At 49.0% G+C, this 26,537-nt stretch overlaps 1 protein-coding gene across 2 annotated transcripts in view; it reads left to right on the top strand.

Moving 5' to 3' along the window:
- Vps35l (VPS35 endosomal protein sorting factor like) overlaps positions 1 to 24,308 on the top strand; it is a 105,944-nt gene extending 81,636 nt beyond the window's left edge. For both annotated transcript variants that reach the window (XM_028867798.2, XM_037211123.1), the window contains 5 exons: positions 5,816 to 5,955; positions 16,856 to 17,021; positions 21,967 to 22,085; positions 23,360 to 23,506; positions 24,029 to 24,308. In XM_028867798.2, coding sequence (XP_028723631.1) covers positions 5,816 to 5,955; positions 16,856 to 17,021; positions 21,967 to 22,085; positions 23,360 to 23,506; positions 24,029 to 24,127 — 671 coding nt within the window. In that variant the 3' untranslated portion in view covers positions 24,128 to 24,308. The remainder of the gene's footprint in view (positions 1 to 5,815; positions 5,956 to 16,855; positions 17,022 to 21,966; positions 22,086 to 23,359; positions 23,507 to 24,028) is intronic.
- The last annotated feature ends 2,229 nt before the right edge of the window (positions 24,309 to 26,537 follow it).

The following is a 26,537-nucleotide window of genomic DNA, read 5'->3' as shown; positions in this document are numbered from 1 at the left end:
AGTGCAGACCAGGATCCTACTCAGTCCCCATAGAGTGTGATGCCCTTGGCTTAGTTCAGTTCTTCTCCAACCCAAGACATGAGGTGACCTCCCTTATGACAGGAGGGACCCAGTGTTATGATATAGCACTTGGGAGGCCCTGATGGGTGAGACACAGAGACACCATGCAGACACCGCTCAGGGAAGAGTTTTATTTAGTGAGGGGAAAAGAGGGGAGAGAGAAAGAGGGGAAAAAGAGAGATAAGGAGAGAGGGAGAGAGGGGGTGCACAACTCATGGGAAGAGAGAGAGAGACAGAGACAGAGAGAGCGCTAGGAGGGGAGGAGGGGTTTTCTTTTTTAAAGGAGAATTTACATCAGGATGCAGGGTGGCCCAATGGGGCGGGTCAGAATACTAACACCCAGGATAATTGTTTTCTGAGACAGGTTCTCATGAACCACAGGCTGGCCTTGAACTCACCGTGTAGCCAAGGAGGAACTGGGGGGTTGGGAAGCAGGAGCCAGGTGGCAGGGAATTGTAGCAGCAGTCAATGTCTGAAGACCGACTGTGGACCAGGTGCCATGTGCCACAGGACCAGGTGTGGGATGAGCCTTTTGTTTTCTCCTTTTTTGAGGAGGGAGTTGTGGGGAGGACCCAGGATCTTGTGTGGCCCACACTGGCCTCATACTTGGTATGGAGCCCGAGATGAACTTCTGACCACCTGTCTCCACCTCCTGGGTGCTGGAATGACAGGCATGTGCCACCACACCTGGTTTATGCAGTGCAGGGGATTGGTGAGTGCGAGGTCAACACTCCACACCCCAGCCCCAGGCAAACATTCTTTATAAATGAAAATCTGATTCCTCCTCTTGTTTGTTCATCTGTGGCTTTTGCTAGTTCCAGAGTGCGTGCTGTGTGACATCAGCATTAGCCAGGTGCAGCGACTCATACCTGAAATTCCCAGCTACTTTGGAGGCTGAGGCAGGAGGATGGCTTTCACTTAGGAGTTTGGTTACAGTTGGGTGAGCGTGGTGAAGACTCTCATCTGTTAGAAATTTTAAATGTTACATTTTTTTGGGTTTTGTTTTTAAAGAGGAGATGCGATGTTGACAGGATTGTTCAAACTCTGGACTGAGGAAAACCTGTTTTCACTTGCGGACTTTTTTTTTTTTTTTTTTAATTGAGTTCTGTTTACTAAGCTGACGTGGAGAAGTCCCCCAGACATTTTCTGGATGGGGTGCGCCTTCTGGGAAGGGAGTAAGAATTTGCCTTGGAACCATGTGTGCCTAACCCTTAAATAGCTGAGTTAGAATAGGAACTGGGTGGGGTGAGTGACAGGAGCCCAGGGACAAAGCTGTTGCCACTTTAGTGGGTATAATAATAGGCACATTCTCGGGGCCACTGGTAACAAACACATAAATAGAAGAATATAAATGGTCCGCCAAGCCGTTTGGAGCAGAATTTAGTTCCCACTGCGAAGTGCTTTGCGTACGGTCTCAGGAAGTTTTCCGGGGCAGCAGAGTCACCAGGCATGGGGACAGTGGACTTCTAAAGAGACAGCCAGACATGGGGGAGTCCAGGCAACCTGCCTATGCTGGGAGGGCTGGGAACAGGGGTGATGCCAGGGATATTTTTGGTTCTTTTGTCTTTTTTATTATGGTCAAGTAAATATAACATAAAACTTCATTTTAAATAGTTGTGCGAGATTTTCTACATATTTAACTTTTTATTTATTTTTGATAATTTCATATGTGTATACAGTGAAATATGATCATATCTGATGCCCCTATTTCTCCCCTCCAACTCCCCTCCTATCCCCACAATATGATCCCCCTCCCAACTTCATGCTTCTGTTTGTTTATTTATTGGTACCCTTCCAAGTCTGGGTGGTGCTGTCCACGTGTACATGGATGTGGGACATGGGGACCCCTCCCCGCAGCTGTCAGCTTCCAACAGCTTCCCAGGAGAGCCCAGGCCTGGAGACTGCCCGTCTGTGCGGGATCGCGACTGTGCTGGTCTCATGCAGGTCTTGGGCAGGCAACACAGCTGCTGTGATGTTTCAGTGTGATAGCCCTGTCCTGACCAGAGCACAGCACCTCACAGGACCTTTCCCCACTCTCTGGGGATCTCCCCTGTGCCTGGGGGGAGGAGGGGAGGGGGAGGAGGGGGAGGGGAGGAAGGGAGGAGGGGGGAGAGAAGGAGGGGGAGGTGGTACAGACGTCTCATTCAGGCTCAGCGCTCGCCCCTCAGCACTCTGACCAGCTGTGTCTGCATCTCTCCACTGACTGTTGCCCACTGTGGAAAAAGAAGCTTCTCTGACCAGATCAATAAGGTCTTAGGGCACAAGGTAACTATGTAGAAGGTGATTTGACAGCACAACCATTTAACATAACAACAGCGGATTCTACAATAGCAGATTCTACCCTAGGCCTATGGTCTAGGGCTTTCGGTCAGGATTATAGTACCAGACATGAAATTCCTTCCTGTGCAACAGGCCTCAAATCCAATTTTATTTTACTTATTTTTAGTGAGAGAGAGAGAGAGAGAGAGAGAGAGAGAGAGAGAGAGAGAGAGAGAGAGAGAGAGAGAGTGTGTGTGTGTGTGTGTGTGTGTGTGTGTGTGTGTGCGCGTGTGTGTGCCACAGTACACGTGTGGAGATCAGATGACAACCCTTGAGAATTTTTCTCTCCTTCCGCCTTTATGTGGATTTCAGGAATGGAGCTCCGGACATCAGACCTGCACACTAAGTGATTTTGCACACGGGGCCATCTTACCAGCCCAAACACTTGTGTTTTAAATGTATCCTGCAGTGATATTAAGCACTTTTTTAGCATTGTTCAATAAAATCAGGATCCTTCAGGGGCCAAGCCAGGGATTCCAGATTCTTGTCATATTATTTAAGAAGGAAATAAGGGAGACAGAGTTTTCTGTAAGGGTGAGACCCCTGGCAGGTTGACCACCGCCCAATGAAGGCTGAATATATGGGCAGCCCACACTGTACCTGATGGCTTAAAAAAATAAAGAAGACATAAAGCTGGGTGGATAGGGAAGTGGAGATGGATCTGGGAGAAGTTGGGGAGGGTGTGAATATAATCAAAATGCTTTGTATGAAAGTCTCAAAAACACTAATAAAAATGAAAAAAGATGGAATAACTGCATGCAGACCACAAAGCAGCAATAAAAGTATCTAAAATGATAGTACAGATTGGAATGGAATACACTGTCAAGATTGACAAGGGGCCACATAAGTGACCCAAGTTATTGTTTACTGCCTCCTTTTAGGGGGTTCAAGAGGAGGAGTTTGGTTGCTGAGGAGCATAGTTTGGGTGGTTCTCTATTTTGATTGACAGATTTTGTTATATAATCATTCTCCCCTGCATATCCACGATGCACCTGATTTTAATCTTTGCATGCCCAGTTATGCATAGTCATAGGCTGGTAAATGGGATTTCCCATGAAAGTTCACTTTGAGGACACAGTTTGCATATAAGGACATAGTACTTTTTGCATATGTACTTAAAACTAGTGTAGGCCAGATCAGCCTTCCTACTCCCAACTGGACATACCTAGAGTAAGACTGGAAAACTCTCCCCGAGTCTTTAAGGGGAGGAGAAATTGCATTATTCAGAGTAAGGTTTATATGCAGGTGGGGGCTCAAGGCTGCAACTGGCTGCTGCTGGGTACATTGTTCAGAGGTGTGTGTGTGTGTGTGCGTGTGCGTGTGCGCGCGCTCACGCATAGTACATGCAGATGAAGGCCTCAGGCTGCCAGGTGCATTATTAGAAGGGCTGGTTTGTGCATAGGCCAAACCAAATAGAGTCCCAGGTAGCTAAGCTGTTTGCTCCTGTGCTTGCCTGTCTCAATATGGGGTGCTGGGAGAAATAATACACCCCACTCTAGCAGAATGGAAAGAAAAATCTGCCTTTCTCTGAAAGAGAGCAGCATTTCCTTTTAGAGACCTGGAAGGTGAAGTGGGATGAATTCAAAAGTGCCTTCCTTTTTGCTAGCCCATATTTATTACCTCTGTCCTCAACCCTTCTTTCTAGACCGGAGCACTGAACAGGCTCCTGTGTAGTAGTGCTTATTAGCTCATAGATCGAGCCCTTGGCCACTTTTGTGATGTCAGCTCTTGCTCTCCCTCTTCCCCCGAGTATGGCCCTAGTGCCCACTGGAGTGCCCTGAGCTGCTGCTGCTGCTGTTACACTAACTTTGATTAGGGGATGCAGAGAGGCAGACAGTTGGGGGTGTGGGAGCCAGCCTGGCAGGGAAGCTTCCAGAGCTCAGCACACGTCACAGGACGCTCCATGTTGAGCCCTCCATGGTATGTTGTATTTCCTGGAAGAAAGAAGTTACAGGCCCTCTCAAGCTCAGGCACACGCTTTTCTTGTTAACCATGAGCCTTTGCTCCTTGGGGAGCCAGCATCTGCCAGCGAGCTGGCCCCTCAGGCATGCAGCTGGGGTTGCTGCTTTTAACCCGGGTTTGCGCCCCGCTGCAGCATTCTTACGTGTCATTGGAAGTCATTTTCTGGTGGAAAACGAACTGGTCCGTGAACACATTTGATGTTGCTGAGCAGTAGAAGGGTTTATGTCTCAGGCCAGTGCTTTGCCTTGAGGCTTTTTCTCATGGTCAGCACTTTGGCAGGTCTACAAAGAAGTCCCCTCTCCACCTTCCCCAGGGATCCTGTCCTCCGGCTCTCTCCTCTTCTCCTCCTCCCTTTCTCCCATCTTTGGAAGTCCTTTTGTTTTACAGATTATTTCATATCTCTTTAAATATCTTTGTTTTTCAAGTAATTCAAATAATTCTCTGGAAATGTTACTTGGTTAGGAGTCTCTAGGGCTCTCTGTGTGCTTGCATGTGTGTGTGCACATGTATGTAGGCATGCATTCATTCCTTCAGACTTCTCAGTGTGTGTTGGCTTATTTTTTTAGCACCATATTCCTGTGTAGCCCAAGCTGCCCTAAACCTCACGGTCCTCCCGCCTCATCCTCTTGAGCACAGGGTTACATTTTGGGCCAATGTGCCTAGCTCAGTGGTTGTTTCTTTGTTCTAAGAGATTTAGACCAGACTCTGAGCCAAAGCTCTGCCAGCCACTCTAGAACTTTCTACCTACACAGGAGTAAAATGAGCCCTTCCTTACTTCACACCTTAGTTCCCAGCTTGAAGTGGCCCTGGTGACAGCCCTCCCATTCCTGTGGACATAAGGACTCATTGATCCAAACCAGGCTACCTAGCTCAGGTGATGAATGTGTGTGTATGTGTGTGTTGTGTACATGTCCGTGTGGGTGTGTGCACATGTGTGTGCGTATGCACCTACTTAGGAGCATGTGTGTGGAGCCCAGAAGTTGATGTCAAGTATGATGTCACCACTCTTTACCTTATGTTTTGAGGTAGGGACTCTCAGTGGACCTGGAGCTCCTTGATTGGCTGGATTGGCTGGTCCCCAGGGATCCTCCTAGTTTCGCTCTCCGCTCTCCCGGTGCAGGGGATTACAGGCACACCCTGCTGCTGCACTCAGCCTCTGTGTGGGGGCGGGCATCCCAACTCAAGCCCTTCCTTGTGCGGCAGCACTTCGCTGATGGAGTTCTCCTCCGGCCCTTTCCTAGACTGTCTATGAAAGTCTCCCCTCTCTGTTAGTCCTTCAAGGCTGTCAGCTGCAGGGTTTCCTGGTTGCTATAGTAACAGCAGTGCCTCATCTCTGGTGGTTTGAAGAACCGTCAGCTGGATGTACTGGCTAAACTGAACCCTCAAGGTTGCCTGACTTCCGTGGGTCTCTCAGACTGACCCCCAGCCTTGAACTTTTCACAGTGCTCATCCTCTGCCTTTTTTTGTCTTGCAGCTGATGCTTTTTTCAAAGCTGCCATCGGCCTCGTTCCGGAAGTCCCAAAGATGATAAGCATCGATGGGAAGCTGCGGCCGTCGGAGCCCTTCCTCCTGGAGTTCCTCTGTAATTTCTTCTCTACTTTACTGATTGTGCCGGTATGTTGCCCAGGGGCCACAGGGGTCTGATTTCACCCTGCCTTAGTATCCAGAGGCCTGAAGGTGTAAGGCTCTGTTGACTGGTTCTGTCACTGTCAGTGTGGGCCGCTGGGACAGAGTGCTTGAAGCCGAGCCGCTTCAGTAGCAGACGTGTGTTTCTCACAGATCTGAGGCTGAGCGTCTGAGGTCGGAGGCCAGCTTGGCTCTGCCAAGGGTCCTGTGCCCTCAGACAGCCCTCTTCCAGAGGTGAGACATGATCACATGGCAGAGAGTACGAGCCGGGGTTGCCGTCTGGCCCTTTGGGTAATTGATCTTCTGGGTAAATCTTCTAGTAATTGTTACCTCTTTCAGGCCCCATGTGTATTGGGCAGGGTTCTCAGGACCAAAAGAATGGATATATACTACAAAGGGGATTTATTAGATGTGCTTGCACATATGGGTGCCCTGAAGAGACTGAGAACCTAGTAGCTGCTAGGCACACAAAGCTGGATTTGTCAGATGTCCCCAGCCTGGCACTAGAGACCTCGAAGAGTCTTGGAGAGCCTATTCTTCAGTCTGCAGTGGAAGGCTCCAGAAGCCGAGCTCGTATCGTGGAAGGATGGCAGCGGCGGCAGCAGGGTAGATGCACTCACAGCAGAAGGCAGGCAGTCAGGCAGGCAAAAGAAGTACTGCCCTTCTCTAGGGCTGTCCGCCTGGATGAGGCTCTTCATCTCTGTTATCTTTCCAGGAATGCCCTTACAGAGCAGGCATCTCTTTTTAAAAATATCCTATTTATGTGAATGCTTGCCAGCATGTGTCTGTGCACCACATGTGGATGCAGTGCCCACAGAGGCCAGAAGAAGGTGTCGGATCTTCCGGAACTAGAGTTGTAGACAGTTGTGACCCACCGTATGGGTCCTCTGAAAGAGCAGCTAGTGCTCGTAACCACTGAGCCAGCTCTCCATTCCCAACCAAGTGTGTCCTTTAACTGATTCAAGGTCCAGTCGAGTTGACCACCAGACTTAACCACTGCAGCATGTAATTGGGGTTGGGGCTTCGGGTTGTGTATCTAGGGGTGGGGGCGGGCACCAACACTCAGGGCACTGTACTCTGCACTGCCAGGGCAAAGGCTCCGTGGCCTTGGACCATGATGGCGAGAGTGGGAGGAGCCAGCCCTTCCTCCTCCTGGCTCTGCAGGTCCAGCAGTTACCTATGTGTGTGTCCTATTCATGAAATGAGTGTGGTCTTTGCGCCAGCTCCGTGTTATTTGAGGGTTGAGTGAGGGCACAGAATGTAGCCACATGGTGGCTCTTGTGTGGCAGGATTCTTTGGAACAGTAAACTGTAGAAACTGGGCTCCTTGTAGCTCTGGGAGGTAGATGAACAGTCATTCTTGGGCTAGAAGGAACTGGGGCCCTTTGGGAGATCCTGCAGTAGGAATTCCTGGAGGCTTCCTGTAGCTGGGTTCTCAGCCCCCGTCTTTCCCTTGGAGCCCACCTGCTTTCTGACATGAGTTTGGATGAAGAAAACAAAATGACATCTTTGTTTTCCCAAGTGTCTGGTACATTTACCTCTCACCTGATTGTGAGCTGTGTGCAGAGAGTCTCAGAGGCCATGACAATAGCTGGGGCTTGTCGCCAAGAGTCATGTGCAGGCAATAGAATAGAATAGAATATTCTATGGTTACAGCTCAAAAGCTCTTTATTTTTCTTTTCTGTTTGGTTCTCTCTCCACCTCTCCCTTCTCCATGAAGCACCATGCTAACTCCCCCACAAAGAGTGCATAGGTTTTGACCAAAGCTTTGGGAAAATAGCCACACAACTGCATTGGTGTGATCAAGTTCCCTTGAAGTCTTGGCTGTCTTATAAATACCAGCCCCGGGAGTCCATAGGCTTTGCCTGCTGCCACCAGGAAGGGACACAAAACAGGACCGGTCACTGGTGTGGCGACATTCCCTGTACTCTCAGCACTAGGAAGCCTGGGCAGGGAGACTCTGAGTGTCAGGCAAGACCCGATCTCACAACCTCTGGAAAAACAAAAACAAAAACTGCAAGCCGAATATCAAAACAATACCCCCAAGCTCCTCCTTTAGATGACAGCACATCAAGGTTGCCTTGTTAAACAGACTTTCCTAGAGTTCACCCTTGGAGCATCTCTCTCAGTAAATTGAAACTGGCTCTCTGGAGGTCGCTGCCCTGAGCGGTTCAGGAGGGAGCACTCCCAGGACCAGACTTGGAGAAATGTGAGTTTGGCCTATGCAAGCGACTCAGCACTTGTTGGGTTCCAGGTTTCTTTGGGGGTGATGAACATTCTTTAGTCGATTGTGGTGACAGCCACAGTCACTGAATTGTGTGTCCTGAATGGGTGTATTGTGCCCTGTGTGGATTATGTATCTCCATCAAGCTGAGAAAACAAAAAATGACTCAGCAGTGGCCTCTCTCTGTTCGGGTTCCAAGTTCTCAGAGGGGAATGGAGAGGCCCAGCCGCAGACCTGCTCTGGGCGGGGCTTTTGTTGTCTTTTAGAGGTAGGCAGCAGCCTGGTGAGGAGCAGAGGGTCACGTGGCAGAGCTGCAGGGGCTCCTGGAGTCCCTTGCCTGGACGCTTGGTCCCAGGGCTCTTTGGCCAGTGCCTCCATCTCTGTGTGACCTGGTTATTCATCATGGAAGGGGACCAGAGGAGAAACCCAAGTTCCCAGTGAAGCCGTTGATGTTGGTTGTTGCTTGGTGGTGAATTGGGGTGCTTTACCGCCTGCACATAGGCTTCCCTGTGCTCAAAGTGGCTGGAGTCTCTCTGAAAGTCTTCTCCTCAGAGTCACAAACTTGGGTTCAGTCCTGACCCGGTGACCTCATAGCTCTGGGGCCTGGGGGAGGGTTTTTAAATTCCTCCAAGTCTCACCTGTCATCTTTCAAACCTGTCATCGAAATGCCTCCCTTGCAGGACTGCTGTGTGGGTTCAATGAAGTCATAGCTCTGAAAGCATGTTGTAAACCAGAGCCTCCTTCCCTGGGGTTACAAGCTGGTGACCAGAGGGTGGAATCCAGCCTGCAGTCACACTTGCTTCCCATGGGACGATGGAAAGCACTTGGAATGAGTTTTCCACATTGAAAAGTTGGTCTGTTGTTAAAGCAAACACAGGTTTGCCGTTCTCCTGGAAGAATCAGCTCCTGCATTCAGGCTGGTATTCCATGACCTGTTCAGGTAGCTACAATTGGAGAACAGCTGCCCCAAGCACACAGGGTGTGCATCTTCCCCAGCTCCCCTGGGCATCAGTAGACACATTTCAAAACTCATTCCAGACGCCAGCCCGGCACACAGGCATCAAGAGAGCATCTTCTGCTCTGAGTAGGACTTTGTTGCTTTTCCTGGTGTCAAAGACTGCACTTTGGTGGGATCCAATAATGAAGAGTAACTGCAGTTTGGGGTTGGGGACATGCATCTGGAGGTCAGAGGTCAACATCAGTATCTTCCTTGTTTCTCTACCTCAGTTCTTGGGACAAGGTCTCTCAGTAAACCTGAAACTCACCAATTAGGATAGAATGGTTGACCAGGAAGCCCACATCTGCCTCTCCTTCCCAGCGCTGTGGGCACAGACAGGTGCAGGTACCTGTCTGCCCCTGGCTTTTCAGTGGCTGTTGGTGCTGTAACTCAGCACCTCATGCTTACATGACATACCTATACTGAGCTATCTCCCAATTTTGACCCCAGGAACATGCATTTTTGGGTGTCACACCAAAGCCCTTCACCAGCACTTATACAGCCTCTGAGAATCCTCCCTGAACCCTGTAAAGTAGGAATCCATGAATCTGTTTCACTTACAGACACCTAGAACTGAAAAGACTGTCTGGGGCTGTGGAGGTAGTCAGTAACAGAGCTGGGATTTGAACCTGGATTCATCTCCCCTAGGGTCCTTCAGACATGAAGTCTGTCATAGGCTTTCTTTGCTCAGGGCCATCGGGTTAGCAGCTCTTCATCCCTCCTCAGGAGAGGTAGCATCATCGGGACAGAAGCACCTTGCACCTTATTTCACGTTCTGTTTTCAGTTGCCAGTATCCAACCTCTGTCAAAAACTATTGACATATATTTTCAACTGTGTGCCATTCTGCACAGTGTGATGAGGTGTCACCCCATCTGGGATGTGCGTCTTCATTTGTGCAGTGGGTCCACCCTGTGTGTGCTACCTGCCGTATCCGGCTCAGGTCGCTGGCCAGTCTGTGAGTGTACTGCTTTTGCCTCAGTGCCCAGAGCACAGGAATAGTGATGCTTCTGTTTGGATCTGCCAAAGGGAAATCCTGGAGTGGGTCCTTTCTGTGAAAAGGTAGAAGTTCTCAGCTTCATTAGAAAAGAAAAGCATCTTATCTTGCTAGTCTCTTACTGTGATTGTTGCATTTAATTGTCAACTTGACAATTGTCAACTTGACATGATCTAGAATCATCCAGAAGGGATTGTCTAGATCAGATTGGCCTGTGGACATGTCTTGGGGGATTAATTACCTTAGTCAAGGTGGGAAGATCCAACCATTGTGCAGCACTGTTTCTGTATGCAGCAAGGGATCCTGGACTAGGAAGAGTGGAGAACCTCGGCTGAGCACTAGCGTGCATTGATGCGACGCTCTCTGCTCTTGGCTGTGGATGTGATGGGAACAGCTGTGTCACATTCCTGCTGCCTTGACTTCCCCACAGTGGTGTGCTGGACTTGGAGCCAAAGAGCCTGAAGTTGTTCTTGTCAGGGCGCTTCTGTGGCAGCAACAGGAAAGGAACTAAGAAAATTACAGTGTCTACATTAAACTTTCTCATGGGTGTGTATGTGGAAGGAAAGGTAGTATCTCTAGGGTTAGGTACTTGTGTGGTTTCTGGCGTAATTGGAGTCTAGCCTCTGAGGATTAAGAGGGACTGATTGGCTCTTCAAGTGAGCAGGGAAGTTCCATCTGAGTAGCTATGACCAAGATGAGCCACAACACCATGCTTGGATTTTGCATGAAGACAACCCCCCTCCCATTTGCCCTGTTCAGATTTGTTCCCTTTCATGTCACAGGTTTGTGTGTGTGTGTGTGTGGGGGGGGGTTATTGTTTTTGAGTTTTGTTATACTGTGGTAGCAACATGTAATAGAAGCTCTACTCCTAAACAGGCTTTCAGAAGGACTGTACAGAGTCACTGACCTTACATAAAATGGTGTCCAGTAGATCTGGGGAGTGTTTTGTTTACTTAACTGGGAATTTATGCTTGTTGGTCCCTACCTCCCCATTCTCTACCCTCTGCAACAGCCATTCACCCCTGGCGCCATTAATTAGATGGTTTTAGATTTCTCTAAGTGGACTAGGGCAGTGTTTATCCTTGTGACTGGTCTATTTCACTTAGCATGAGTTCCCAAGCTTCCTCCATTTTGTCACGTACTACAGGCTTTGCTGTTTAAGCCTCCACAGTCTCCCACTGGGTGCATAGACTCTTTTCTGTGCATACATCTGTGGAAATTGTAGGTGGTTCCCATACCTTGGCCATTATAACAGTGCCACCATAGACACGGGTATGCTGGTATCCCCTCCAGAACCTGGACAGGTACCCAGACAGTACTGTGGTAGCTATAGCAAGCCGCATGACTGAGGGCACTCAGGGGTCCCAATATTATATGGGGATCAAGGGAAGGAGTTGAGTTGTTCAGGGGTATTGGGTGGGTGGCTCTGTGTTTTGATTGATAGGCTTGGGTTATGTAAGCTTTTGCTCATGTGCATGCCCCTTCCCAGAATGCATCATATTTTAGTCATATGCATACTTGATAGGCATGGGCAAAAGAGAGTAAATAGAAGATTTTTTTCCTAAAAGTTCACACAGGGTACAGAGTTTGTCTTACTTTGCATGCAACCAAATAAGTTTGGCTTGATTGGCTCTCTACCCTCCATACCTGGATAGAAACTGTTCACAAAAGGGGGAGTTTTTGATGGTTTTGAGGGGAGAAGAGATTGATTTCATTGTTTGGAGCGAGGTGTACATGCAGGTTGGCAGGTGTAGGGTTGTCCTAGGTTGCCAACAGGTTGGTCAGTGTGTTGTTAGGAGAGGGGTGTGAGTCCCAGCCAAGTGGAGTCCCAGGTTGCTAAGCTAATCCCTATGCCTTGCTATTCTCTATGTAGTGGAACAGACAGTCACATTTAGCAACCTTCGGTGGGATAAATAAATAGAACTGACACACCAGGCCCAGTGTCATGGTCCAGAGCCCTGATTTTGTGTTGGGGTTTGTGGGAATGAGAACGTTAGGATCTTGTTCTCTGGCCCTATCACTGAGGCTGCAGTGGGGAGATACGTTTTCTTGTCTTTTCCTCATTAAAAGCAGCTATAGAGATAGCAAGGCATCCACATTCCACTTCTCCCATTCCGTCCTCCTGGTCCATAAGTCTCTGTTAATCTGGGAGTTGAGGAAGTGCCCCCTACAGAGGAAGTCAGGCTTATTAATGTTAAACACAACCAACTCCATCTGTAAGAAGCACCGAGCTCTGGGGGTTGGGTAATTTTGTGGTTTTAGGCATTGTGGGGATAAAAGGAGTCACCAAGGAGGACTTCAGGTCACTGCCGGTTGGCTTTGTGGATATGGTGGGAGGTTCCACCTGAAAAACAAAGGCCAGAATGAGCTCCCCCGTGATTAGAGAAGCCCAACCCCAGAAGGTACAGTTTCAGCTGAGATTGGAAGGAAAATGAGCACTTGGTGCTAGAGAGGAGGAGGGCGGAGAGGGTGTCATGGCAGGGAGCACAGTGTGAGTGGAGGCCTGAGGTAGGATGGGGGTGCTGTGTCATGGCAGGGAGCACAATGTGAGTGAAGGCCTGAGGTAGGGTGGGGGTGCTGTGCACACCAGAGGACCTGGAAGAGAGCCGTTGGGACTCATGAGGCTGTGCAAAAGCTGCCTGGGAAGTGAGGAGACACTGGCACCTGAGATGCCAGCCTCGGATCTGCTAGGGGTCTGTCTCTCCTCTGTCTCTCCTTCCCACCCCAGGGCCCTTCCTTCCTGCTCTGCTCCCAGCCCATTGGTGATCTGGCTCCTTTGCACCCAGCCCTTACTGTTCATTTGATCATACATTCCTCTTCTGATGAACCAGCCAACAGTTCATAAATATGCACTCAAAACATTGAACCAAAGTGGACAGTGAGACACAAAGAGGTGAAAGGTCATCAGCCGGTGAGTGACCCTGCCAGGACTCAGAGATGTGCTGCTGCCGCCAGCTCGGCCTCCCCCAGAAGTCCAGTAATCACTTCTCAACTATTCCTTCTCCCAGGGAGTGTGATGAAGTGGGGATTCCTGAGAGCAGGGACTTCAGAGGGACAGTGTCAGGCCTTTTATTGGCTCAGCGAAAGGAAGGACTCACTTCCTTCTGGCTCCCTCATAGAAACTACCTCATTGGCATTGAGTTGCCCCATCTAGGAGGGAGCCTGGCCAAGGACACCGGGGATCTTCCCACTGGAATGCCATCTCACCCTAACACCTCTTTCTTCTCCTAAAAATGCGCAGCCTGGGGGAGATGGCACAGTGGATAATAGCTCTCGCTTAGCAAGCATGAGGACCTAACCCTGATTTCCCGGCACCCATGTGAAAAGCAGACATGGCTGTGTATGCCTGTAATCCCAGAGTGGGGAGTGGAGACAGGCTCTCTGGTCCACCAGCCGAGTCCAAACAGTCAACTTTTAGAGAGCCATTCTTAAGGCAGTATAAGTGAGACAGCAATATAAAAGACACCCATCCTGCTCTCTGCATGCCCAAGTACAGGCGTGCACACCTGCACACCCTCATGTATGCCTTGTAACACGTACAGACACACGGCTGTGTGGTGGGGGAAGAAGAAAGAGAAGGAGAATAAAGAACTAAAAACCCGTGTGTGGACTGGGGTTTCAGTTACATTTGTAGAGTGCTTGCTTAGTCACCGATGCTGCATAAAACCAGGTGGTACATGCCTGTAATCTGGGAAGTGAAGGCCGGAGGATCAAGAGTTCAAGGTCCTCCTCTGCTTTATAGTGAGTTTAAAACCATGAAACCCTGACTCAGAAAGGGGCAGGGGGCTGAAGGGCAGAGATAAGCAGATTCTGGAGCTCACTGGACAGCCAGTCTGGCCACATTTGGTGAGGTCGAGATTTAGTGAAAGACCCTGTTTCAAAACAACAAGGTGGAGAATGGCCAGGGAAGACACTTGATGCTGACCCCTGGTCTCCATACATATATGCATTAGCACACATTTATGTTCACACAGAATACATACACCACATACACACATAAACAACAAAATTATGTGTATACATTAGCACATTTTGGTGCACACACAGAACATATACACACAGAGACACAAAACAACAAAATTTCTAGTTTAATACTAAACACAAACTGAAACCATTGTATGAGCTCAGGTGTTGGTACAGTGCTTGCTTGACTAGCATGCACAACTCCCCGGGGCCTGTCCCCAGTACCACAGAAAACCTGATGCAGTGGTACATGTGTGTAATTCTGGCCCTCGGGAAGTAGAGGCAGGAGGACCAGAAGGCCAGAGTCATCCTTAGCTGTACAGCCAGTTCAAGGCCAGACTGAGATACATGAGGCACTGTCTCAAAAAGAAAAATAATCTACCTATGCTTGGTTTCAGCTATTGAACCATCCTCAAATATTTTTTTTAAAAAAAAAATGTAGTCACTGAAACACAGAAAGTACATGGAATTCTTGTACAGCGCCATGGACATAATCTGTCACCTCTTTGGTTTTGAGCAGCCCACAGAAGTGCTCACCCTAAGCCATTCCCCAAATTCCGTTGCCTATGGTCCCACTTCTCTGAAAGTGTGTTCATTGGTCTCCCACAGGGTGGGGACATTAGTGTTGAAATGAAGTTGTTGGAACACTCACACTGTGGTCTATTCCCAAGGCAGATTCTTAAATTAAAAAAAAAAATGTATTTTAGTATCCACGTAGCCGAACGAACAAAATAGCCTAGTTAGAAACAGCTGCAAGCAGAGGAAGGCTGTGGTGAGCTGCCGGCTGGGACCGACTCACAGGCAGCCTCGCCTGGGTGGGTCAGATGTGTGCAGCTCACATTGTTGGGATGTTTGAGTATCATGCATCCTCTTTCTTGCTGATACAGTAGGAACAGTTCCCAAAGCTAGGAATGGCTTGTCCACATCTCAGGCTTCTCCGCCCAAATCTCACCCCTAGGCAATGTCACTGCAAATACCTTCCCCGTAGATCAGGCCGCTGATGGCTGCAGCATTTGAAGCCCTGTGCCTGTGCTCTAAATAGCCGTTCCACACACATCTTCCTCCTGTGCACATAGACATAGCCAGCATCACATCTACTTGAGAGGCAAGCATCACAAGATCAAGGCCAGCTGAGCATTGGAGTGGGGCCGTCTTAAGAAATACAACAAGGGCTTTCTGGGCCAGTGAAATGGCTCAGCACGTGATGGCACTTGCTACCAAGCCTGAGGACTAGAGTTCAATCCCTGTACCCACCTGGTTGTAAGAGAGAACCAACTCTCTAAGGCTGGCCTCTGGCCTCCACACATGCCCTGGCATGTGCGTGACAGTGTAGACCGATACTCACATACATGTATACACACACGGGGGTGGGGGTGGGGGCATGAATGGATGGATGGATGGATGGATGGATGGATGGATGGATGGATGGATGGATAGATAAATAGATAGATAGATAAATAAATAAATAAATAAATAAATAAATAAATAATAAATAAATAGATGTGATTTTAAGGGAGAATGGTTTCCTGGTCATGGAAAAGCAGGTTCTTGTTGACTGGCAAACTGCCGCTGTTTAACTGATATTGGACTGGGACTTGTACAAGGAGAATTCTTTACTGCTCAGCTGTGAGGTGCCAGTTATCTTGCATACTTTTCAGTGCCAGGGAGAGTGACCTCTGGAGACTCTTCTGGCTTTCGACCCATCCCGCCAACAGGAGATACAGCCTGCAGGCTGGAGGGGATGAGGACACCTGTGCTCAGTGCCTGTCACCTCACGGTTGATCCCCAGCCGTGCTTTGCCATTGGCCTTGCCCCTCCATGCAAGCCTGCATCTGGTGGTGGGCGGCCTCCAGCTGCAGGTCTTCGGTTCCCACAGTGCCCCCACCTGCACCTGCTTCCTCAGCCTGGGATCATAACAGCATCCTGCATGCACCAGGCCCTGGCGCCTCGCCTCCTTCTGGCCCCCGATGGGCAAATAATCCTCCTTTGCTCCTTCTCCTCTTAACCTGCTGGGTGGGTCCTGCTAGGACCCAACACCATGCCTGGCCTACAAGTAGGAGAGGTACGGCTGGACCCAGTGAGCAGAGATTGTGTGTGAGGGTTGGTGGGGTCAGCTGGGCATTTATCTCCTGCGAGTAAGGACCCTGGGCAGTATCAGCAGGAGAGCCACTTTGGGAACGGGATGGAAACCACCCACCTTTTTGCATTGCACCCCTTTTTTAGAAAGAGTCTGTGTAGTGTCTGAGAAACACACTTTCCTCTAAGCTGGAATGGTCTCTTGGGTTTTCTCTCTCACAGAAGGAGTCCAGATCAACCCTTGCTGTTGGTGCGGATCCTTGGGAGTGGGGCTGTATTTAAGGTCAGGGCAGTGGCTTTCTGTGACGTCATCTACGGAGGACCCACAGTCTTCCTTCTGTAATTAGACAAATGTAACTTGCTTCCACCATTGTCCATGGGAAATGAAGGAGTGATCATGGAGACACGGGCCATTGAGCTGACAGGTGATGGCCGGTTGTTCTTTGGACCCCAAAGGGAGGCTGTCCTGTCCCTCTCTCTCCATGCTGTTTGTCTCAGCTCCTGAGTGGCCCTGCCCTTATGAAGCAGCAGGCCATTAATCTCAACAGCTGCCTAAGGGAAGCACTGGGCTAGCGGGGGCCTTAACTGTTCTGCTTCGTATCTGGGCTTATCTGTCATCGTTTTTCTCCACCAGGATCATCCAGAACACGGAGTCCTGTTTCTGGTTCGAGAACTTCTCAATGTGATCCAGGACTACACCTGGGAGGACAATAGTGACGACAAAATGCGAATCTACACCTCCGTCCTGCACCTGCTGTCTGCCATGAGCCAGGACACCTATCTTTACCACATAGACAAAGGTAGCAGCATGCCAACCAGCAGCCCTCAGCATGCCCCCATTTCACCATCTCTTCCTGGTGTTTGTGTGCACGAGAGTCGTGTGTACATATTTGTGTGTGCACGTGTGGAGGCCGAGCTTGGCTCTAGGTGTCTTCCTTAATCATTCTTCACCTTATTTGTGTGAGACAGGGCCTCTCATAGAATCTGGAGCTCACCGATCTAGCTGGCTAATGAGCTCCAAAGATTTGCCAGGCTCTGCAAGCCCACCGTACCCCTGCAGTGCTGGGGTTAAGGCACACGCTCCCATGTGCAGGTTTTACATGGGAGCTTGGTATATGTGGTGGTTTGAATAGGAATGGCCCCATGGACTCCTGTGTTTGAATGCTTGGCCATAGGGAGTGGCACTATTAGGAGGTGTGGCCTTGTTGGAGTAGGTGTGGCCTTGTTGGCCACACATACACACACATGAGAGAGAGAGAGACAGAGACAGAGAGAGAGAGAGAGAAACAGAGAGAGATAGACAGAGACGGACAGACAGAGAGACAGACTGCACCTTTGCATGGGCTTTTGAAACCTCAGAGCCTATTCCCATTGACACACCTCCTTCCAACAAGGCACACCCCCCAATCCTTCCTAAACAGTCCACCAACAGGGGGCCAAACATTCAAATATATTGGGCCTATGTGGGCCATTCTCATTCAAAGCACTACAGAGGACCATGTTCTACAACATGGTGCATCTGTGTATGCGTGTGTGTACATGTTACACAATGACAGCCACCCTCTCTGTCCCCTACCCTTTGCTAATCAGGGCTAATCAGAGTGAGAATAAGCACAAACCCAGAGCTTCAATTGGGAATTTGAACCAACAACTATTCTAGCCCTGAGGGGAGAAATTCCTTCACCAGCACAATTTTGTGTCCTACAAAATTAGGTGATGGCAAATGCGTATATCAAATCACTGTTTCTTATATGAGTACCTGCTGTCTTTGCAACTCAGCAAGCAGTCACCATGAGATCTGAGGTCCAGGCTAGAAGAAGGCTCAGGCAGTAAAGGACCTGAGTTTTGTCTCCAGAATCCACATAAAGACATAGGTAAGATAGTACACTACACATTTGTAATTCCAGCCCTCGGGAGGCAGAAAGAACAGGATCCCTGGGCTCTCTAACCAACTCTGTCTCCAGCCCACATGTTCAGCTCTGAGATTATCCAGGCCATTGAGAAACCCTGTCTCAAGGGAGACGGATGACATTCATGAGCACAGTACCTGAGCTTGTCCTCTGGCCTCTAGGCTCCCACATACACAGGCATCTTAAAAACAAAAGGAGGGCTGGCAAGATGGCTGCCTGGTAAAAGCTCTTGCCACACAAGTCCAGCAACCTGAGTTCAGTCCCTCCAACCCACATAAAGGAGAGAAGCAACTCGTGAGGGTTGTCTTCTGACCCCCACATATGTGCGGTGGCATGTGTACCCACACAGGAATAGTAAATAAAAATGAAAACAGCCAAGAAGAAACCCCAGGACCAACCCCTGTGGCCTGCATCACTCACCACTGAGCTAGTGTTAACCAGAAGGCTCCTTAAATGGGCAGTTCGAGGTCAGCTTGGAGATTGCCTGTGGTCAGAGGAGCTGGGGAGCAGGGCGGCTGGGTTGTTTTCTGTGTTCTTAATGTCTGTACCTGCTTCAAGGGCTTTGGAGAAAACATACTAGTATTCGTGTGTAGAGAGGGAGTCTGTGAAGGATGCACAGTGGCCAGGGATTCTGGGTTGTTGAGTCTGTGTGAGAAGCAGGCAGGTATCCACTGTCATGGCGCACAGTGGCCAGGGGTTTGCAGCTGTTGAGTCTATGTGAGAAGCAGCAGGTATTCGTTGGCATGTGTTTTATTCAACTCTTCTGTACCTCTGACAGTTTTTTACATCAAAAGCCGGGGAAACTATGAAGCTCCCCTGTCGTCCTGAAGTAGCAGCCAGACATGAACATAAAGCATGCCTGGGGTTTCCTTTTCTCCGTTTCATTCTGCGCAGGTTCGCTCCTTCTCCAGAATTAATGCAAACCACAGTGGATGCGTAAAATAAAGGAATATGATTTTTAAAAGTTAGTTCCTGGGAGACTATAAACCAGGAACTGCCCATAGCTACACGATCCCGCTGTGTGTAGGGAGGGGTCCACTATGTATATTGTTGTTACATTGTGTGTGATGTGTGCACATGTGTATATGGGTATATACACAAGGGTGTGGAGGACAGAGGTTGATGTCAAGTGTCTATAGTATACTCTCCAAGACTTTACTTTTTGGGACAGGGTCTTTCCCTGAACCTGGAGCTCATCAACTGGCTTGGCTGGCTGGCCAGTGAGCTCTAGGGACCCCACCTACCTCTGCCACTTTTGTCCTTGTACTAAGTACAGACACGTACAACCACAGCTGGACTTTTCACATGTGGATCCAATGTGGGTTTCATTCTTGCATGACTGGCACTTTACTGATAACCATCTTCTTAGCTCCCAAAGGGGACTTCTTCTTCTTTTTAGTCAAAGTCTCACTATGTAGCCCTGGCTTTCCTGGGACTCACTATGTAGATAGACAAGGCTGGCCTCGAACTCACAGAAATCTACCAAAGGTCATTTCTTAAGAGTTCCAATGCCTGGTTTTCCTTGGTCTTGGAAAGTGTCTCTTGAACACCTTCCCATTCCTGTAGCCCACATCTGGGGACAGTTTCTGTGCAGTCACTGAGAGATTGTGACACACCCCAGAATAGGACCATCCATACCACCCCTTCCCCACCCCTTCACCTGTAAGTGGACCCTTTTGTCTTTTGTTCTGTATTGCACAAAGGGTCAAATTGGAGGACCTTCTGTGTCTTACGGATATTGTCTCCTGAGCTGTGGGTGGGATGAGCTCCTTCCCAGTTGCTCCTTAGAGCTGGTGAGACAAGGGTACTAGGAAGCACAAGTACATCTCAGCAGATAAACGGAGCTTATTAGCACCCTCTGTGTGTGTGTGTGTGTGTGTGTGTGTGTGTGTGTGTGTTTGAGACAGTAGCTTTGCGCCTGTCCTGGAACTCGCTCTGTAGACCAGGCTGGCCTCGAACTCACAGAGATCTGCCTGCCTCTGCCTCCCGAGTGCTGGGATTAAAGGCGTGCGCCGCCGCCGCTGCCGCCGCCGCCGCCGCCGCCGCCACCGCCACCACCACCTCCCGTAGCACCCTCTTTAAACAGGACTATATTACTGCTCTGTGCCCCACTGAAGGCCGGACACAATCCGGTCACCTGACTTATCAGATACCACATACTTCCCTTTTCCTGGAATTGGTCCTGCTTCCTGTCACCTAGGCACTTGGCCTAATGACATTGCACGTGGCCATGAGGACATCGGTATTGGGCACTGGGATGGAAGAGGCTGAAGCTAGAAAATGGGAATAGAAGCCCGTGTAAGCATGGAGGGAAGGAATGAGCTCTGACAGGCAGAAACTGTGTTCCTTGTTTGTGAAGCTGGTGCTAGCCGACCACAGAGGAAGGACTGGGGAGATGGCTCATTGGCGAAATACTTGTCACTCAAGCATGAGGACCTCTAGGAATGCAGAGACAGGTGATGGCTGAGGCTTACTGGCCAGCCAGCATGGACTCGTGAGTGATTTCCAGGCCACTAAGAAACCCTATCTAAAAAAAAGGTGAGCAGCTCCTGAGAAGTGACACTCGAGATTGATGGCTGGCCTCCAAACACATGTGAACATGTGCATCTCCAAAGGGGGGTGGGGAGGAAGGGAGAGAGAGAGAGAGAGATCGGAGTGCAGCTTAGTGTTGGAGCTCCAAGCCTAGGTTCCACCCCCAGCCCTGCAGAAACAAAAACAAACAGCCCACATGTTCACAGCGGAGACCAACTGAGCTGTTCTGGGCCCCTGCACAGGGGATGAGGTCAGCCCACGGGCAAAGCCTCAGAGCTGACCTCTGATAAGCAGTCTGCCTGACTTTATCATTTAAGTGAAACCTAAACTTGACCACAGCAGAGTGCATGGTGTTTCCCCTACCCAGCAGGGGCCAGGCTCTTTGAAGGAGAGAGGGAAGAGGAAGCCTTGCACAAGCCATCCTTGGCTGAACTAGTCTTTCTCTAGGCAGTGGATGTCTTAGGAGGTGGCCAAGCAGAGGCTTTGTTAAAGAGCTGGGCATGGTGGCTCACACCTGTAGGCTTAGCACTTGGGAGGCTGAAGCAGGAGGATTGCCATGAGTTAGAGGGCAGCCTGAGTTATAGTGATTTCTAGGCCAGCTTGAACTATAGAGTGAGATGCTGTCAGACAGAAGCTTTGGGAGTAATGGACTGTGGAATGTGATAGCAGGCATGGGTTCCATCTTGTGGAGCAGGCTTTAAGTCCAATCAGAAAGTGGTTGGTTGGTCCCATAGCATTCATACCATTATTGGCACTGTTGGGCATATAAGTCATTACTTTAGCACTCAAGGTTCATATCTGGGTAAGATTGTTGAATACTTGTCTTCCCTAGTAGCATAGATAGAACCTTCCAGAACTATAAAAGCTAGCCAGTTGGTTTTAAGAGTCCCACAGCTGGCACCTAGGTACAGTGGATAAGAACTTGGGCTTTGGAATCAGACTACCCAGTTTACCATCCTAGCTAGGCCCACTTCTGAGTCTCAGTTTTCCCACTCACTGAAGATGTACGTGCCACCTTTCTTGTGCTGATTATGTGGATCCTTCCATAACACAGAGTGCTTGCTACAATTACAACGCCTGGCAGCTGGAGAGGGTCACTGTGGTTACTGCTGTCCCCTCCAGGCATGGCCAGTAGGAGGATGACTTCCACACTGCTGGCCTCAGGCCCAGATTTGGCCCCAGGCTAGGTGCTTTCTTGGTGAATCCTAAAGCCAGTGGGTCACCTTGGCCATTGCCATACCTGCCAGGCCTTCCTGCCATCTGCCAATCCCGTGTGACATGCTGCTCTCGTTTGTTTAACTAGTTGACTCCAATGACAGCCTGTACGGAGGAGACTCCAAGTTCCTGGCTGAGAACAGCAAGCTGTGTGAGGCGGTGATGGCTCAGATCCTGGAGCACCTGAAAACCCTGGCCAAGGACGAGGTGGGTACCTGCCATCTCCACCTGCCACATGCTCGGGAGGTGGCACTGCAGGGCAGGAGCCCTGCAGGGCAGTTACACAGTGCTCCATTGTGGAAGGGAAACAAATCTGTCTGAACCATGGTTCCTAGTCTTGGTTGTTCCTAGTCTTGGCTGTTCTCTGCCTGCACAGAGCTTCCCCAGCACCCACATTTCAGCTCACTCCAGCCTCTGGTACCCAGGAGTCTGCTCTCAACTTGCAAGTCCCATCCCCCCCCCAAATATTATGTATCAATTAGAAACAAACGACAACAACAAAAAAGGCTGGGCACAGTAACAACACACCTATAATTCTAGCATTCAGAGGCTAAGACAGTGTGGTCATCGGTTATATATCAAGACCCTGTCTCAAACAATGGCCTGGAGATATAGCTCAGTTGTCAGAGTGCTAGCCTAGCACATACAAGACCCTGGGTTTAATCCCTAGCATGGCGTAAAACAGTGTGGTGTGGACGCCTATGATCCCAGCATTTGAGGGGTGAAAGCAGGAAGATCAAGAGTTCAAGGTCATCCTTTGCTACACCAAGAGTTTGAGATCAACCTAGGCTGAGGTTGTGTCTGAAAAAAAAAAAAGAATAGAGGCTTGCCAGCTATAATCACCTTTATTATTTATAAATGCTCAGTCGATAGCTCAGGCTTATTACTAACTAGCTCTTACTTTTAAATTAATCCATTTTTATTAAGCCATGTGGCTTGTGGCTTTCCCTGTCCTCTAGCATGTCTTGCTCCCTGGGTAGCTGACGGGCATATCTCTCGACTCTGCCCTCCTTCTTCCCATCATCCTCAGTTTGACTTTCCCACCTAACTTCCTGGCCAGCTACCAGCCTGTCAGCTTTTTATTAACCAACGAGAGTAATACATATTGATAGTGTAGAAAAGGATGGTTCCGCAGCACTTGAGCCACTGCTGAGAACCATGTGGAAGCCTTCCAGCTTGACTTGTGCTCAAAGCACAGCCTTTTCACTGCTGTTAGACTTCACTTCCCAACCCAGGGACTGTTGGGTCTCTCCTAACCACAGTGACAGCTTGGTGTGAAGCAGAGCTCAGGGCTTATGGTGCCTCTGTCCTCATTCACTCCATGTGTTGTGGATCTCACTGTGATTTTATAGGTGCAGGGTGGGCTTAGCAAACACGTGGCAAAGTCAGCCTTTGGACCCATGACCACCCTACCAAGGACGTCTACACTGAGCCCATCCCATGTGCCAGGTCAAGGTCATACCCTCCCTTCTCTCTTCCAGGCTCTGAAGCGCCAGAGCTTGCTGGGCCTCTCCTTCTTCAATAGTATCCTAGCCCATGGGGACCTCCGTAACAATAAGCTGAACCAACTCTCTGTCAACCTGTGGCACCTGGCTCAGAGGCACGGCTGTGCAGACACAAGGACCATGGTAAGCACCGGGGCCCTTGCCAGTCAGAGTGGCGCTGACCTTGACACAGCATCAGTAGCACTGCAAGCTGCCCTGTCACTCGAGATGGGTGCCAGACCCCAACATTCTTTGGGGCTACTTCCTAGTGCTAGAAAGCATTCCCAGTCACTCCCTCTCAGTAAAAAACCACTTGCTTGAAAATGCTATCCACTTCTGGCCACAGCCAAGTCTAATTCTTCTCCTCTGAGACAAAGTTCTAGGTACCCCAGGCTCTTCTTAAACTTGAACTTCTGATCCCCTTGCCCCTACCTAGTTTCTGTGGTGCTGGGGAGCAAACCCAGGGCTTTGTGGTGTAAGCTCCATCCACAGACGCCCCCCCCCCCCTGCAATCTGATTTTAGGAGTATTTTGCTTCTCCCACTATCCCTCAGAAGACACCCTGTTTTCAGCTAGGCAGGGTCAGCTCACCTAGGGCAGTCAGAAGAGGCTCCAGCCCCACGTCAGAGCCGTGGAGCCAAACCCAAGATGGAGTTCTTTGTTCTAGGTGAAGACTCTGGACTACATCAAGAAGCGGAGCAAACAACCCGACATGAGTCACCTGACAGAGCTGGCCCTGAGGCTCCCTCTGCAGACCAGGACCTGACTGCTTGCCCTGGGGGGCCCAGTGCCACTGTCCTGGAAGACCTGCTTGGCTGCCGTTAACTCCTGGAATTTAGTTTTTGTTACTCTTACTTTTATACAGATTGAAAGCTTTTGCCTTCTGACTATTCTGATAGCAGAGGGGAACTGACAGAGCATTAAAACCCAATCTTGTTCTTCAGATAGCAACGTCTTTGTGTGTTTGCACAAGTGTTGTGGGATATTTGTATACTGTGTGAAGATGTATAGCTGGTTTTTTACTCTTTGGGGAGCTGCCACCCAGCTCCCAAATAAATACATGGAGACTTATTCTTACTTATAAATGCCTGGCCTTAGCTTGGCTTGTTTCTATCCAGTTTTTCTAAAATTATCTTATTTCTCTTTAACTACATTTTGTCTCTGGGCTTTTTACCCTTTTTTACTCTATATTATAATCTTTCTTTCCTTCTTACTCCATGGCTGGTACTGTGGCTGGCCCTTGGTGTCCTCTCCTCCTTTTCTCACTCCTCCCTCGCTTTTGAGCTCAAAAATTTCTCCTCCTATTTATTCTCTCTGCCTGTCAGATCTGCCTACCCCTCTCCTGCCTTGCTATTGGCCATTCAGCTCTAGTAGACAATCAGGTGTTTGAGGAAGGCAAAGTAACACAGCAGAGTTAAACAAATGCAATGTAAAGAATGCAACACATCTTTGTATCATTAAACAAATATTCCAGGGCTGGCTGGAGAGATGGCTCAGAGGTTAAGAGCACTGACTGTTTTTCCAGAGGTCCTGAGTTCAATTCCCAGCAACCACATGGTGGCTCACAACCATTTGTAATGAGATCTGGCACCCTCTTCTGTATACATAATAAATAAATAAATCTTTTTTTTTTAAAAAAAGACATATTTATTAAAAAAACCCACAAATATTCCACAGTATAAACGAATGTAACACATCTTAAATATTTTACAACAAAGATGTATCACTGTGATTTGTATAATAAAGAGCTGAATGACCAGTAGCTAGGCAGGAGCAGTTAGGCGGGACTTCTGGGGACAGAGAGGACTCTGGAGAAAAGAACGAGTCCCCAGACAGACATGGAGGAAGCATGATGAACAGTACAGAGAAAGGTAACACCACATGGCAGAACGAAGATGAATACAAATGGGTTTGTTTAAGTTAAAAGACCTAGTTGGGGGGGTGGGGAACAAAACCCCAAACTAAGGCCAAACCTTCATAATTACTAAGTCTCCATGTCATTATTTATGAGCTGGCGGCCCAAAGAAAATTTTGACTACACCAGAGGCCTTCAGGTTCTTAGCCCCAGGATCTGTGGGAATTGCAGGGGAGCAGCCAAGGACACAGGGCTTTCTTTTTGTACATCAATCCTTCAGTTTAGAGACAGTGTCCTATAAAACACCTTGGGGGACTAATAAATGTCAGGCTACCAGTTGACTCCTTTTTGACTATGAGCAGCACATTTGGACTTAGAATACAGGAGAAAGACCACATTTGGGGCTCTCTGCAGTCTCAATAGAAATGTCCTGTAACTAGTCAGGCATGGGGGTGTCTACCTGTAATCCCAGCACTTCAGAGAGGAAGAGGTAGAGGATGCCATGAGCGTGAAGCCAGCCTGGGCTGTAGATCCTTTGTGGTGTTCTTCCTGTAACTGAGCAAATGTCCTGAAAGACCAGCTGTGCTCCCAACCGCTAGCTAATCACTTCAGGCTCCTCCTGACCCACACACTGCGGGGCACTATGGTTTTTAGTGTTTCTCAGTGAGTTTGACTGCCCTTGATGGCCAGTGGCTTTGGGCTGCACTTCACTGTCCTTGGCCAGCAGCACTGACTGCTGATTCACACCCTGGAACCTACTACCTGTGAAAATGCATCCAGGCGTTGGCTCAGCTGTGCTCCAGGATAGTCTGTCTGCCCTGGTGACACACACTTCAAGTCCCAGCTACTTGGGAGGCCAAGGCAGGATTACTTGGAACTAGCCTGGGCAAAATACACACACTCAAAACTATTTGTGCTTTAATCATGGGTTTTATTAATCTTTCCTCTGAAACACTATACACTATACATGACTAACCTCAGAAAGTAGAAATTAAAATCATTTATATATAAACTCGTGTGCTTACACATATAAAACCAGGGTTTCTGTTGTATATTTGAGGCCAATCTGCTGACAGTCCCCACCACCCCAAAGAATTGAAAAAATTGTCATTAAAATAAAAAAACCAACCAAACAACCAAATAGCAGATGAGGCTGAGGACATGGCTCAGTTCATGGTGGGATGCTTGCCTGGCATGCAAAGGCCCACATAAACCAAGTGTGGTGGCACACCTATAATCCCAGTACTAAGGAGGTAGACAGGAGGATCAAGAATTCAAGGTCCTCAGTTACATGTTTGAGGGCAGCCTGGGATAAATGAGC

Source organism: Peromyscus leucopus, chromosome 1 (genome assembly GCF_004664715.2).
Source record: "Peromyscus leucopus breed LL Stock chromosome 1, UCI_PerLeu_2.1, whole genome shotgun sequence".
Taxonomy (NCBI): Eukaryota; Metazoa; Chordata; class Mammalia; order Rodentia; family Cricetidae; genus Peromyscus; species Peromyscus leucopus.
The sequence above is the reverse complement of the archived record's forward strand: the minus strand, read 5'-3'. Positions and strand labels throughout refer to the sequence as shown.